We start from the raw sequence: 13,515 nt of genomic DNA, 5'->3' as shown, positions 1-13,515 counted from the left end.
TCTTACAGAGTTGCATTAATAGAATTTTTTTCCCACTAAAAATACTGTTGTGCTGAATTTTTACCATGTCTTAATGTGAGTCTGTCATAGAAAATAGTTGATTTTGAGATATTCAGCTGTTATGTTGGTGGCCTCATCTACACTAACACCTGTGCAAGCCCTGCTGTAGACACTCAAACCTTCAGTATACACCTCAGCATATTCATCACACCCAATACAGCAGTGGTTTCGTTCAGGAGCTGAATGACAGGCAGCTCAGATGCCCATACATCCGGGGTGGAGTCGACATCTGAGCTGTGGGACCGGTTTGTGACAGATATACCATTAGGGTTGTGACTTCAGTGTCTGCAGTCATTCACCTGGCATCATCCCAATTTGTTCTTTAGCATCAGAACTTGTGTGATCTTTGAAAAAGAATTTTTCCGTGCACTTTGTTCTTTTAGTGGACTGAACTTAAGATGATTGCTAAATACTCATGTTAGGCAAGCAAGGAAATCCATATCAAGTACCGCTTAACATATCTGCATTTGAGAAAGGCAGCATTATAGGTAATTAAATTCATGTGCAAGAGCAAAATAATTCCTTGGCTTTTTCCATAAGAAGTCTCCAAATGAAGAGAAGTTTCACTTGGGGATGCACTGTTCAATACATTTCCAGCAGCTGATCTATGCTAGGAGAGTTGTTGATACCTGTGAGATACATTGCTTATACATAAAATTAATTTCCAAAATATGCAATCATCAAAGAGAATGAATAATAGCCATGAGCTGGTTGCATGTCAGGTACTCTGTAGTAACTGAATTTGTAGTAAAACAGGGTTCTTGATCCGATTAAAGCATTTCCAGTGTATGTAACAAGGTAGTTTAAGATCCACATAAAAATAAACTTCACTACAACAGATTAGAGAAAGTATATGTGCCTTGCATGTATTGGAGGTACTGTATGAGTCACCAATACAGCAAGCGTGCAGGAGATCCAACCTAGCCAAGAAGATTTTGGCTTATCAAGTATGTTCTCCAGTTAATGTGCACATGCACAATATGTCCAACATCTTGAGAAGGCGTCAAGTTTTGTCTGTCCTTTTTGCTATTTATGCATTGGACATGCTGTGAATTAATTGCATCTGGTAAATCTGCTGTCTTGCCTCTGAGAAAGTGGCAGGGTATGCAGAAATCCCAGACAAACCTTCAAAATCTTTATATTCCCTTTAAATAAAATTTCTAGGAGGGGAAACAAAGAGGAGCATCTAGGAAAGTCTGGACAGTAAGACTGTTTTCACGGTGATTTCTCTTCGTGCAGGTAACTTCAAAGTTGCAGAAATACCACAATTTGCACAATCCCAGCAGCACAGAAGGACTAAACCACCTACCCGCCTGCCTCTGATGAGGCAGGCTCTGCTATCTGAACTTCTCATACTCAGCTATCGATTTTCTTTCCAAATACTAGTCCTCAGTATAAAAAAGGTGACGAATTAAGGCATTTCTGTCTCAGAACTCATGCTGCCAACATTTTAATTTTGATAAGAAAGAGCCACCAATACAGTCCTGAAGCACAGAAAGAATAAAATTATAGATTCCATTAGAGATGCATTGCTTTCCTGTAAATGAAGGCTTTCTCCCTATTTTTTTTTTAATAGTCTAATCCTAAACACATTGATATTTGCCAGTAGACTTCACTGTTAATCTGCCATTTGTAGTCAAAGGAGAACCTAACAGAAAAATCCACATACCATCAAAGGTACTGTTGTCATAGTGGTTTTCACATGCAAGTGAGAAGTTGGCGGTATATTTTCAATATTGGCATATTTTTCATCATTTTACCTGCTTCTTAAATGGTTAAGACTACATAATTATGGTCTTTTAATTCTTTTATAATCTTCTTGTGACATTTATAAGCTTTATTATATGGCTTTATTATACCACCTTGGTCTTCAGTTTCTTACAGTTGTGGATTGGGGAACATCTGTATAGTTAATAGTGAGTTTATGTTGTACAGGAATACTGGCAATAGATTTGTTCTCTCTTCTCCTGTGAAAATTTTCAGAGCTTTTTATAAAAATAGCTCTTCCTGAAATTTTTAGTATTATGGGGAAGGAGACAATATGCAGATTTTCTCTCCGCTAAAGGCAAGACTGATCTTGAAGGATTGGTCAGAAAAGTGACCAGAACTTCTCTGGCCTCTACTGACCACTACAACAGTCAAGATGCAAGAAATAAAGGTCAATCATCTTGAAAGCAAGGCCCTGCCCCGCTGTGTAGCCACAGGGGAGAAAGCTTTGGTGCAGGTGAACAGCTCAGCCCAGCCGGCTGACCCGTGGATTGCACAAATGGCTGGTTATAGGCAAAAATACCGCTGTTACGAGACTTGCACGCTGCACAGAGCACGCATCCTCACTGCCAGCCAGCACGAACCTGGCTTTGGTAGATCTTGAGGTAACTCTGGAAATACAGTGTTTGTTTGAAGAAGAAATGCGTTTACTGGTTTTAGGCCTAATTAACAAATAGGATTAAAGTATGGCTCTGAGACTGCTTCTCTCAATACTAACAGAGTAACACCACTGCTTCGCATGAGAAGGAAGGAATTGTCAGGATGACATTAAGCACTCCCTTTCCCAGGGGGCTATTGCGGTGGGGGCCCAAGGACTGCGGGAAGGAATAAACGTGGCTAAAGCATCAGGAGGAGCTCCTATGGCTCCTATAGCCCTGCCCCCGGAGCAGCTGAGCCCGCCGCGGCCCTTACGCGGCCACCCGCAGCGCCGCCGCCCGCTCCTCCCGGCCAGGCCAGGCCGGCCCCTGCGCGGCGCCGCGGCGCCACCGTGCGGGGCGCGGCGGAGCGGCCGCCTCCCTCCGCCGGCGCCGAAGCCGGCCGGGCCGGGGAGGGTTAAAGCCTGGCAGCGGGCCTGCACCGGCTGCCGCCCCGGGGAGGGCCTGTAGCCGACCCGCTCGCCCGCCCCCGCGGGAGATGGCGGCGGCCGATCCCCGCTGCGCTGCCGTTTGGCTCTGTTTCAGCCTCTGCTTGCTGGGGCTTCCCCGCCACGCCTTGGCCTTCGCTCCGGAGGCGGCTGCGGCGGGGCCCGGAGGTGCGGCGGGGCCTGTTCCTGCGGGAGGGCCGGGGCGGCGGGGCCGTGTGGGGCTGCGTGGGGCCGCCCGGGTTTGCGGGGTCGCCCCGGGCGGCCTGTCGTGGTTGGGCCCGCGCGGGGCTTTGGCGAAGCTTTGGCTTTGGGTCGCGGCGCTCGGAGGCCCCGGCGGCGCGCGCTGTGCGGTGCCGTGGCGCGGCCGCCACCCTAAGAGGGCGTTTCAAAAAATGTCTGTGTAACTGATTTTTTTAAAAATGTTTTATTTTTATCTGTTTGGAGCAGGATTATGTAGCACAACAGCGATTGAGTTGTACCTGGGGCTCGGCGCCCCCTCAAAGCTGGTAGGCTGTAGGATTCAGTAGCAGGTGGAATTAGAAAATACCTCTTTATTTCATGCACCTTTCTGCAGCCAGTTCAAGTGAGGTAGGAAGGGAAGTGAAAACCACTATAGGTCTGTCAAGGCCAAGTAAGAATTCCTACACGTTGAAGGAGTTAATCCCAGTATTTATGTTTCCTTCCAAAGATATTCTTGCTGATTATATTTATTCTTTTTCCTAGGTATACTTCAGGGTTAAAAAATGATAGAGGAATGTGCATGAAGTAGCCTTTATTTATTGGAGCTCAGCTTAATATAGTCCTAATTCTGTTTCCTTGTAGGTAGCATGAATGTCCTGTTCATAGTTGTGGATGATCTGCGTCCTGTTTTGGGCTGTTATGGAGATAAGCTTGTGAAATCTCCAAACATTGATCAACTTGCATCTCAAAGTATTGTGTTCAGCAATGCATATGCACAGGTGAGATAACTTAATAAAAAATGTTCTCTCTGTGCAAAGGAATTACTGTTTTTATCACAGTAGGTGTTAGGCAGACCACTGGAAAAACCCAAGTATTTGTTAACCTTAAGTATTTCCAGTAGAAAATAAATGGTTGGGCTGAACTGTACTATGTGAAGCTATCATTATTAAGGTGAGAAAAATGAAAACAGGCATTTGACTGATGATGTTTGTGTAGCCCTTGGAGGACTGTAGTGTCACTCAAAAGTTTTCACTATTGGCGGCAAAGTCTTGATTAAAAATACTATTTTACTAAATCAGAATTCTTTTTTCTACTTTTTTTTAATAAAAGTATTTTTTACTTTTTAATTTTTTCCTTTGAGGAAATCTATTATATAGGCTGTTAAGAAGGGGCAGCTTGTGTGGTAAACATCACTCTTAAATACAGGACTCAAAAATCGCAGTAATTGCTTTTTACTTGAATACTTTGGATAGAATGCCTACATTCGCAAGTTTCTCTCTGCTGAGAAATTAGAAGTTTGAGTCTAATTCTGACTAGGATTTAGGAGTTTAAAGCAATAACTCTTGGCTCTTGTCAATCTGAAACAGAATTGATGAGGCCTTTGGACCATAAACTGGACCCTCTGTATGTTTATCCTTTTCATTATATTTAAGGCAGTCCAGATCAACTAGACTTTGGGCTTTTGTCACACAGTCCATCTGCCACTTCTGGTTAATTCTGGGTGAGTGTGAGCTACTAGATTTCAAAAGCACTATTTTTAACAAAACCTGACTTTTTGTTGTGTGCTACTAGCAGCATAACCAAAGCTTTTAGTGCTTAGGAATTGGTTATTTGAGGAAAAATTATAGATAGGTAAATGTACATCCTGGTAAAACCTTGCAACTGAGAATTGATATTCTTAATAAGGATGCTGTTGGTTCCATCTTGAAGTGATGTGAAACACTTTCACTGCAATTCCTGAGCCTTTGGATGTTTTGCCCAGCTACTGCTAAGTTGGTTTGCACATGCATTTTGCTTTTTGTTCTGAATCAATCCTCTTTTTGGCTGGCTCTCTCCTCAGCAAGCCGTGTGTGCTCCCAGCAGAGTGTCATTTCTTACTGGACGCAGACCTGATACTACCCGACTGTATGACTTCTACTCCTACTGGAGAGTACACGCAGGAAACTATACCACGATGCCCCAGTATTTCAAGGAGAACGGCTATGTGACCCTGTCTGTGGGGAAAGTTTTTCATCCTGGTATGGTTTGAATTGTCATCTGCTTAACATAGACATGCTTAACGTGTATATTCTCGCAAACAGACTTTACCTATAAGTATCCACTATGTGATTCTTGTCTATACTGACAACCTAAATCACAATCATGAACTAGATTGTACAATGATTGTAGGTTGTCTTTAAATCTTAATTATAAATCTCAAGGCATTAGAGATTAATATATTAGATGACTCTTATCTAATGAATGTTTTCACATTTGCTCAGGGATTGTAGGAATAAATGTCTGACATTCTAAAAATATGTCTGGAAGTTATGTATCTGTTGAAGATTAAATTACTGAATAGCCTCGTTGTCTTAGTTCTGCATATACATGTTTCATGTTTCATAATAGGCTGTCTGGATCAGGAGGTATAGAATGTATGACTAATGCTACCAATTAAATAGGAAATTAATTCACTAGTTAAAAAGCAATAAACACTACTGAGTTGGAAAATACTGTAATACTGACCCTCTTTTTGGTAGTTCTTTACCCCAGCACTGAACTTGTGTGGATATGTGAACTTTCAGTTGATAGTAAAGCTAATGAGGGCTGTACATGAAGACTGTTATTAATCTGGTGGGTTTCTTTGTTTTTTGGGTTTTTTTTTTGTGCTTTTCCTGAAGGAAGGTTCTTCAAGAGGCTTGAGTCCCCTCACCAGTAAAAGGTGTATTTTAGGGAAAAATGTCTGTCTTAAAACTTTTTACTTTTGTATCTTAGTTTTCTATTTCTCAATTGTCAGAGGTAATTTGAAATGTTTCTTCATTTAGCATATTAAAAAAACAAAACAACTGAAAGCAAGTTAAACTTGTGTTTGAGCTCTTCCTAGTTCAGTGAACTGTTAGACCATTTCTAATGTCTTTATCCTTTTCAGGGGTTTCATCCAATTACAGTGATGACTATCCATACAGTTGGTCCATTCCACCCTTTCATCCTTCAGCTGAAAAGTATGAAAATGATAAGGTAAGGGTGATCTGTGGGACCCCAGCAGAGAGGGTTTTCAGGATGTAACCAAGTTCTTTGTGCCAAGGCCAGGCTATACTCTGTGATTTTTGAGACTACAGTCTTGTGCAGGGAAACAACTAGTCCAGTCTGATATTCTTTTTGTTAGCCTTCTAAAAGAAGACGTATCTCTTCAGTTGTGTGTCATGTTAATTCATGTGTCCATCCTGCAGATACTTCAAGTGTATCTAAATTAACATTTGGAAATGTAAGTTACCGGAATATAAAAGTGCTTGCAAGAAAGAGTGATCTTAATTTATGTCTAGGTCATGAATTCTTTTGTCTGAAAAGCGCAGTTGTCAACTTCCACACTAATCTTGCTCTGCTTAGTAAGTGACAAAACATTGTCAATAGGCTGGGTGAACTTAATTCAACAAAGAGCTCAGGGCTGAGCAGGTGGATGTCATAATTCAAAAATAATCTTTAAATAATCTGAAAGTTTGTAATCTGATTCAGTTTTCTAGTGTTTGTTACTCTTAAATATGAAACAGATTCTTTTGAGTCACACTTTTGCAAACATTGCGCTAGCGTCATGTGCCGGAGCCTATATGCGGCAAAGCTAGGAGCTCCAGCCATGAGGCTACAGACAGCCTTGATGATGCTGTGTTCTTGCATTTACTGCTGAAAAGGACTGTTTTTAACAACAGTATATGCATCCATGGCATGTTTTTTTTTTTAATGTTCATTTTAGCAAGTCTCCCAAACATCCTGCTGAGGTCACCTTTTCTTGGCAAGCATTTAGTTTAATTTATCTTTCTTCACTGATTATACATCAGCCGCTGCTGGCATTTGCTCAGAAACTGTCAGGCAGCTTTCTATAAGCTCTTGGGATCAGAGGGAGTAAAAATACATGTATAGAGTGTAACTGAATTCTGCCTTCTTGCCAATAGGTCAGATCTTCTATTCATCACAGAAGCTGTGTGTTTTCCCATATGGCTACGATTAATCTTCTGCCCAGGTTTAAAGAGGATTCCGATTCATAGAAATAGTGAAATTCCTTTTTGTATCCAATCTGCAGTCTTTTGTTGGTAGAGGGATTGAGGAACAAATTGGTTTGAAAGTTACGGAACAGATAATTGCTTCTTTGCTTTTACAGAAGTCAAGTTACTTAACTAATTTTTTTTTTTTAAAGACTTGTAGGGGAAAAGATGGAAAACTTTATGCTAACTTGGTGTGCCCGGTGGATGTGACAGAAATGCCCGGTGGTACTCTGCCTGATATTCAGAGCACTAAAGAGGCCATACGCTTACTGAACGTTATGAAAACCAACAAGCAAAAATTCTTCCTGGCTGTCGGTTACCACAAACCACATATCCCACTGAGGTACCCGCAGGTGAGGAAACTGGAGCCTGCAGGGAAAAGAACTTAGGCAAGCGTTGCTTTTGGTTTTCAAAGCTGTTTCCACAAATGCTTTATTGCTGTTGTTTCTGGAAAGCAAGCTGAAAAGCAGCCTTGATTTGATGTAACTTTAGCAGTCGTCTGTGTTGCATTTCAGAATATTTCAGAATGAGAATGACTTGGGACCACTCAGCCAAAAGCCAGGCTTCTGCCACCGTAATAGTGGCTCTTGCATGGAGGTAGTGTTCAGCTTAATGAAGTACGACATCATGAGGCCTTATAAGATCTCGTACTCCGTTTCTAGTTTGAATTGGTGGCAAACCTCCTACTCATTTCAGAGGAAGTGATGTTGGACCTTTTGTTTCAGTGTTGTTTGAGATACAGGAGGGTGTTTTTAGGTACTTACTAACAGTATTTTTCAGGAATTGGTTGGGACTGACTAGCATAGTATTGCTACCTGTTAGAGTCTGGGGGAGGGGGAGTGAGGCCTTGTAAACTGTAAGAATATTAAAGGGTCATGCAAGGGGAGATGGTTGCTGCCTTGCAATACAAAGTTTACCTTAGAAGTGAGGGCAGTCTTTACGTGTGTTTTTATTGTGAAGGAATTTCTCAAGTTGTACCCCTTGGAAAACATCACATTAGCCCCAGATCCCTGGGTGCCTGAGAAACTACCTTCTGTGGCGTACAACCCCTGGACAGATATCAGACAGAGGGATGATGTGGAAGCGTTAAATGTTAGTTTCCCTTATGGACCACTTCCTGATGACTTCCAGGTAAGCTGTCAGCACAATGCACTGAAGTCAAACTGCCTTAACTTGTTCAAATGCAAGGGCGCAGTTGGCCGCTCTTAGATGTTTGCAGATATTCAGCAGCTGATAGTTTGCAAATACTATGAATTCCCTGCCTTGCATATTGTCACCTCTAGCCTTGTAGGCAAACCTTCACTGTAACACGGCCTTCGCAGTCAGGCTAGTGGGGGCAGAGAGGAAGAGATCAGCCATCAACTAGTGATGATAGCGTGTGCTCCTTGTTTGTATATAATTGAATGTATGTAGCAGCTACCAACGTTTTGTTTGTTTTCATTATCTGAATCTGTTTATCTGTTTCAAGCCACCACTCAGTGTATCTTTTGCAAGATTTTCACAGAATGGCAGGGGCTGGAAGGGACCTCTGGAGATCATCTTGTCCAACCCCCCCTGCTTGAGGAGGCACACCCAGAGCAGGGGGCACAGGAACTCGTCCAGGCAGGTTTTGAATATTTCTAGGGAAGGGACTCCACAGCCTCTTGGGCAGCCTGTGCCACTGCTCTGTCACCCGCACAGGAAAGGAATTTTTCCTCATATTCAGGTGGAACTTCCTGTGTTCCAACTTGTGCCCATTGACCCTTGTCCTGGCATTGGGCACCACTGAAAGAGTCTGGCCCCATTCCCTTGACACCCACCCTTTAAATATTTATAAGCATTGATGAGATCCACCTCAGTCGTCTTTTCTCCAGTCTGAACAAACCAGGGTCTCAGCCTTTCCTCATAAGGGAGATGCTCCAGTCCCCTGATCATCATTGTAGCTCTCTGCTGGGCCCTCTCCAGTAGTTCCTTGTCTGTCTTGAACTGGGGAGCCTGGAACTGGAGGCAGCACTCCAGGTTTGGCCTCACCAGGGTAGAGTGGGGGGGAATAACCTCCCTCGACCTGCTGGTCACACTCCTTTTAATGCACCCCAGGATACTGTTGGCCTTCTTGGCCCCAAGGGCACGGTGCTGACTTAGGGTCACCTCGCTGCCCACCAGCACTCCCAGGGTCTTCTTAGCAGAGCCACTTTGCAGTAGTTCAGCCCCCAGCCTGTACTGGTGTGTGGGGTTGTTCCTCCCCAGGGGCAGGACCTTGCACTTGCTCTTGCTGAATTCCATGAGGTTCCCCTTGGCCCAGCTCTCCAGCCTGTCCAGGTCTCGCTGGATGGCAGCACGGCCTTCTGGTGCATCAGCCACCCCTCCCAGCTTAGTATCATGAGTAAACTTGCTAGGGTGCGCTCTGTCCCTTCATCCAGGTCACTGATGAATATGTTGAACAGGACTGGACCCAGCACAGACCCCTGGGGAACACCACTAGTGACAGGCCTCTATCCAGACTCTGTGCTCTTGATCACAGTCCTTGAGTTTCCAGTGCTTATGCCAAAATAAGGTGCACTGGCTGGACCCTGAGAGAAGCAGAACTGTTTGGTTTGCAACATCTTGCTTAAAAGAACTTCTGGGAGATAGACAGAATTCTCTAACTGCCTCCTCCATCTTTACCTTTTCTGGGACATTGATCAGGCTGCACACACTTGAAAAAGCTTCACAAATAAAGTCATTTAGTTCCTTTACTTACACAGCCACCCACTGGTTCTTCTGTGTGTGTGTCTGGGGAAAAGCTAACTTCTTCCTCTCCCCTGTTTTCTTAACTTGCAGCGGCAGGTTCGTCAGAGCTATTATGCAGCAGTTTCTTACCTGGATATGCAAGTTGGCCTGCTCTTGAATGCCTTGGATGATGTAGGACTGTCAAATAGCACAATAGTAGTTTTTACTGCTGACCATGGTAAGTGTTTAAACCTTTCTCCAGCTCACTGGTAATAACTTAATTGTGCAGCTCAGTGCTGGCATATTAATCAAGTGAGTGTTTATATAATGTACAGCAGAGCTACCATACCTTGTACATCTGGCTAGTCTGGCTCTAATTAAGTGGACTGACACAGGCTTCTGTGGCTGCACAGTTCTGTCCCCCTGCAGCCACCTCTCTTTAATCAGGTTGAGCGTTTGCTAGTGAGCGACGAGACTGCCTGCCAGGACACTGGGCTGAGCTTGCTGTACTGCCACCTCCTGCCCAAGGAGTGACTCTTGCTGGGAACAGTGCTGTGAAAGGATAGCAACCACTCCTCCCCCCCTTACAATTTGTAGAGAGCCATCTGGTACAGTGGGTGACAGGCTTTCTCATTAACTGCTGAAGTGTGTGTTCGTGCTCATGTGATGGCTGCTTGCAGAGCATCGAAACTGAGAGCAGTATGGCTCCCCCCTCATAACTGAGGTCTTGTGCAGTCTGGATCCTGGTGGTAAAAAAATGAAATTGAATCATGCAACAAATACCTCAAACATTTAACAAATATTATAGTATTGAATAAACATTAAAATACACACACACACCCCCGATCACCTGATTGGGGGGTGGCTTAGCTGACTTAAAACAAGTAGGATATGTCTTAACTACATCAATTTAAAGTCACATATTTAGTTAATTTGGGTTGACTTCTGTGAGGGTGTGTCTATAAACAAGCCCTTATGAGTTACAGAGCTTAGAGGGATTAATACTTAGTACTAAAGCAACTCTAGATGGTCCTTCTGACTTGCCACTTTGACTTGGACTTTCTGTTGTAAACTGAATTCCTCTTCCCCGTGCTGTGGTTAACTGTCAACAGTTGGTGTTTCCAGTACCAAGGCTAGCAAAGTCATAAAAAAAAATAATAATGCGTTAACATAGCTGTTGTAGAGCTCCTTCGTCTTCCCCCGAAGTAAAGTTGGCAATAAATCTGCCTGGAAGGAAGTCATGTTGGCATCTCTTCCAAGAGGAAGAGGAGAGCTGAAGAGTTTTGATCTCTATTGCTTCCTCAGGGGTAACATCCTGATACGGCAGTCTGGCATAGATAGCAGCCTTGGCTCCAAGGGATGTTCAGTTACAGCATTAACAGGAGTACTGGAGAGCTGGCAGCTGCCCAAAACTTAAATGAGTGCTTTGTGGAATTGATCTGGAGACTCTTGCCGGCACTGTGACACACCCCAGTTCCTCTTTTCTGCTGTTTTAATGTTTTATTTCCTAATTCTAATCTAGAGTAGGGGAAATAAGGAGAGGTGTAATTATTTCCTTAATAAGAGTATCAAGTTGCAAGATTTAGGTGGCTGTTGAAGTCTTGCTATATTTAAATACAAATTGCCTTTTAATATAACCTTGATAACAGACTAGTGGCCTCAACAGCCAAAGTCAGTTTACAGTGAAAAAGAAGTGGCTACAAAATTGGAACCCAGTATCTGCTCTGAACTGTATTCTTTGTCATCTAGGATGGTCTCTGGGAGAACATGGTGAATGGGCAAAATACAGCAATTTTGATGTTGCTACCCGTGTGCCACTGATGTTTTATGTTCCTGGAATGACAACTTCATCTGTTAGTCAAAGAGAGAGGGTCTTCCCCTACCTTGACCCTTTTAGCCATATTTTACGCAAGGTACCTGAAGGTAAATTTCCAGCATTTATTTTTTTGTTTGCAGCAGATATATGTAAAGGAGAAGTGGTGATGTAATGGCGCTTTGCATACAGGCAGCTTGAGTCTGTGTCATTGACTGTGCTGCTCGTACTGTTGAGGAACAAGGTGGTGAAGGGAATCTGTCGACACAGACTTTTGCTTTGGCTAGATCTGCTGTAGTGGAAGCCGCTAGATGTCTGTGTGAACACAGCAGGTGATGTCTTTTTGTGTGTTGTAGATGCCTAAAAGGATGCTTGATCTTTGTAGTGGCGGCTCCTGTCTTTCCAACAGTGATTAGTAAACATTGTATGTGTAGCACCTGTACTTAAAATGGTGGTGTTGGGAACTGTTTTGATGGAGGCAATCTTGTGTTAAACTATTGACACTGAAATTGCTTTGTCTCCTGAAGAGCTCTTTTTCGAAGTAATGAATATTATTGTCTTGAAGGCTGCACTGAGAAACGTAAGCGTGAAAATTTTCTTGATAGAAGTACATCATAACTCCACAGACTAGCATCTTCAGAGCTAACTGCCACAACTTAATTGCCTTGATTTTGCTACCCCACAAATCCAGTACAAAGCACTTTTAATAAAACACCAACTTAATTATTGGAAGAAATTTCTAAAATTGTTCTACCAGTGTCTGTCAAACCATCATGTTCCATAACTTGTATTTTGATGTTTCTTCTAGGGCGAAGTGAAAAAGTGGTTGAGCTTGTGTCTCTGTTTTCAACACTTGCTGAACTTGCTGGCCTGCAAGTTCCCCCTATGTGCCCAGAGACATCATTTCACATTGCACTGTGCACTGAGGGAGCAAGCATTGTCCGGTATTTTAATGCCTCTGAAGAGAAGAGTGGGTGTGATGACACTTCCAGGTGTTTTAATAATGAAACTGTTGCTTTCAGCCAATATCCCCGGCCTGCAGACACTCCTCAGTGGAACTCTGACAAGCCAAAGCTGAAAGACATCAGAATCATGGGGTATTCCATGCGTACAGTTGACTACAGATATACTGTATGGGTTCAGTTTAATCCTAACAACTTCAGTGCCAACTTTGAGGATGTCCATGCAGGAGAGTTGTACATGGTAGAGACTGATCCAAACCAGGATTACAACATCTATAGCAATACCTCACATGGTTGTTTTTTTAAAAAAATGCTTGGCTTCCTGACTCACTAGGGTTCAGAAACTTCCTTGTGTGTGTTCTTGCAACTGAAGTAACACCTCTGTTGTTTTTTCTTTTTATAAAACCTTTCTGTTGTACAGAAAACACTTGGATTGAATTAAAATCCTATTTGTATCAAAACACTAGCTATTGCCTTTGTCTTTTTACAGCCCTTATTATACTGAAGTAATCAGAGTGAACTTCTGCAGCTATGTTTTCAAACACAAGCTCACAACTTCTGAAAAGGTCACACAGGTTATGCAGACCCATGCTGTGAAACATCTCTGTGGTCTTCTCTAGTGAGCGAAGAATTAAAATTCATTATTCATTCTGAAACTGGTGAGGTGAAAGGTGAAAAAGGAGAAACTTTGTTTGAAAGTTGTGTTTGAAAGGCTGTGCAGAGAATGTGTGTCAGTAAACATGCCCTGTCCGCTTTACTGTGAGACCTGGGGCTGGAGTGGCCAAGGAGACGTTTGATAGTGGTGAAGGGCTGATGTGCCTGCTGTCATCAGCTTTATCTCTGACTTCATCTGCTTCATTCAAAAGTTAATTATTTTAAATAAAAGCTTTAGTTTGGAGATTCATGCTTCTTACCATACAGGAGGGCCTCTGAATTTTTAATTAA

The 13,515-nt window shown here is 42.9% G+C and overlaps 1 protein-coding gene across 1 annotated transcript; it reads left to right on the top strand.

Annotated features, from left to right (window-relative positions):
- The first annotated feature begins 2,846 nt into the window (after positions 1-2,846).
- Positions 2,847-13,036, top strand: IDS (iduronate 2-sulfatase). The gene is made up of 9 exons (XM_064463181.1): positions 2,847-3,079; positions 3,734-3,870; positions 4,932-5,109; positions 6,000-6,088; positions 7,260-7,460; positions 8,068-8,238; positions 9,907-10,033; positions 11,545-11,718; positions 12,417-13,036. The coding sequence occupies exons 1-9, from the start codon at positions 2,962-2,964 to the stop codon at positions 12,902-12,904; spliced, it is 1,683 nt and encodes a 560-aa protein (XP_064319251.1). The 5' UTR covers positions 2,847-2,961; the 3' UTR covers positions 12,905-13,036.
- The last annotated feature ends 479 nt before the right edge of the window (positions 13,037-13,515 follow it).

Source organism: Phalacrocorax carbo, chromosome 11 (genome assembly GCF_963921805.1).
Source record: "Phalacrocorax carbo chromosome 11, bPhaCar2.1, whole genome shotgun sequence".
NCBI lineage: Eukaryota > Metazoa > Chordata > Aves > Suliformes > Phalacrocoracidae > Phalacrocorax > Phalacrocorax carbo.
This window is presented reverse-complemented; position numbering and strand designations above follow the sequence as displayed.

Excerpts from the sequence above, each read along its gene's own strand:
- IDS (XM_064463181.1), top strand. The coding sequence starts at position 2,962 with ATGGCGGCGGCCGATCCCCGCTGCGCTGCCGTTTGGCTCTGTTTCAGC. Across the intron at positions 3,080-3,733 it reads GGCTGCGGCGGGGCCCGGAG|GTAGCATGAATGTCCTGTTC; the intron begins GTGCGGCGGGGC and ends GTTTCCTTGTAG. Across the intron at positions 10,034-11,544 it reads AGTTTTTACTGCTGACCATG|GATGGTCTCTGGGAGAACAT; the intron begins GTAAGTGTTTAA and ends TTTGTCATCTAG.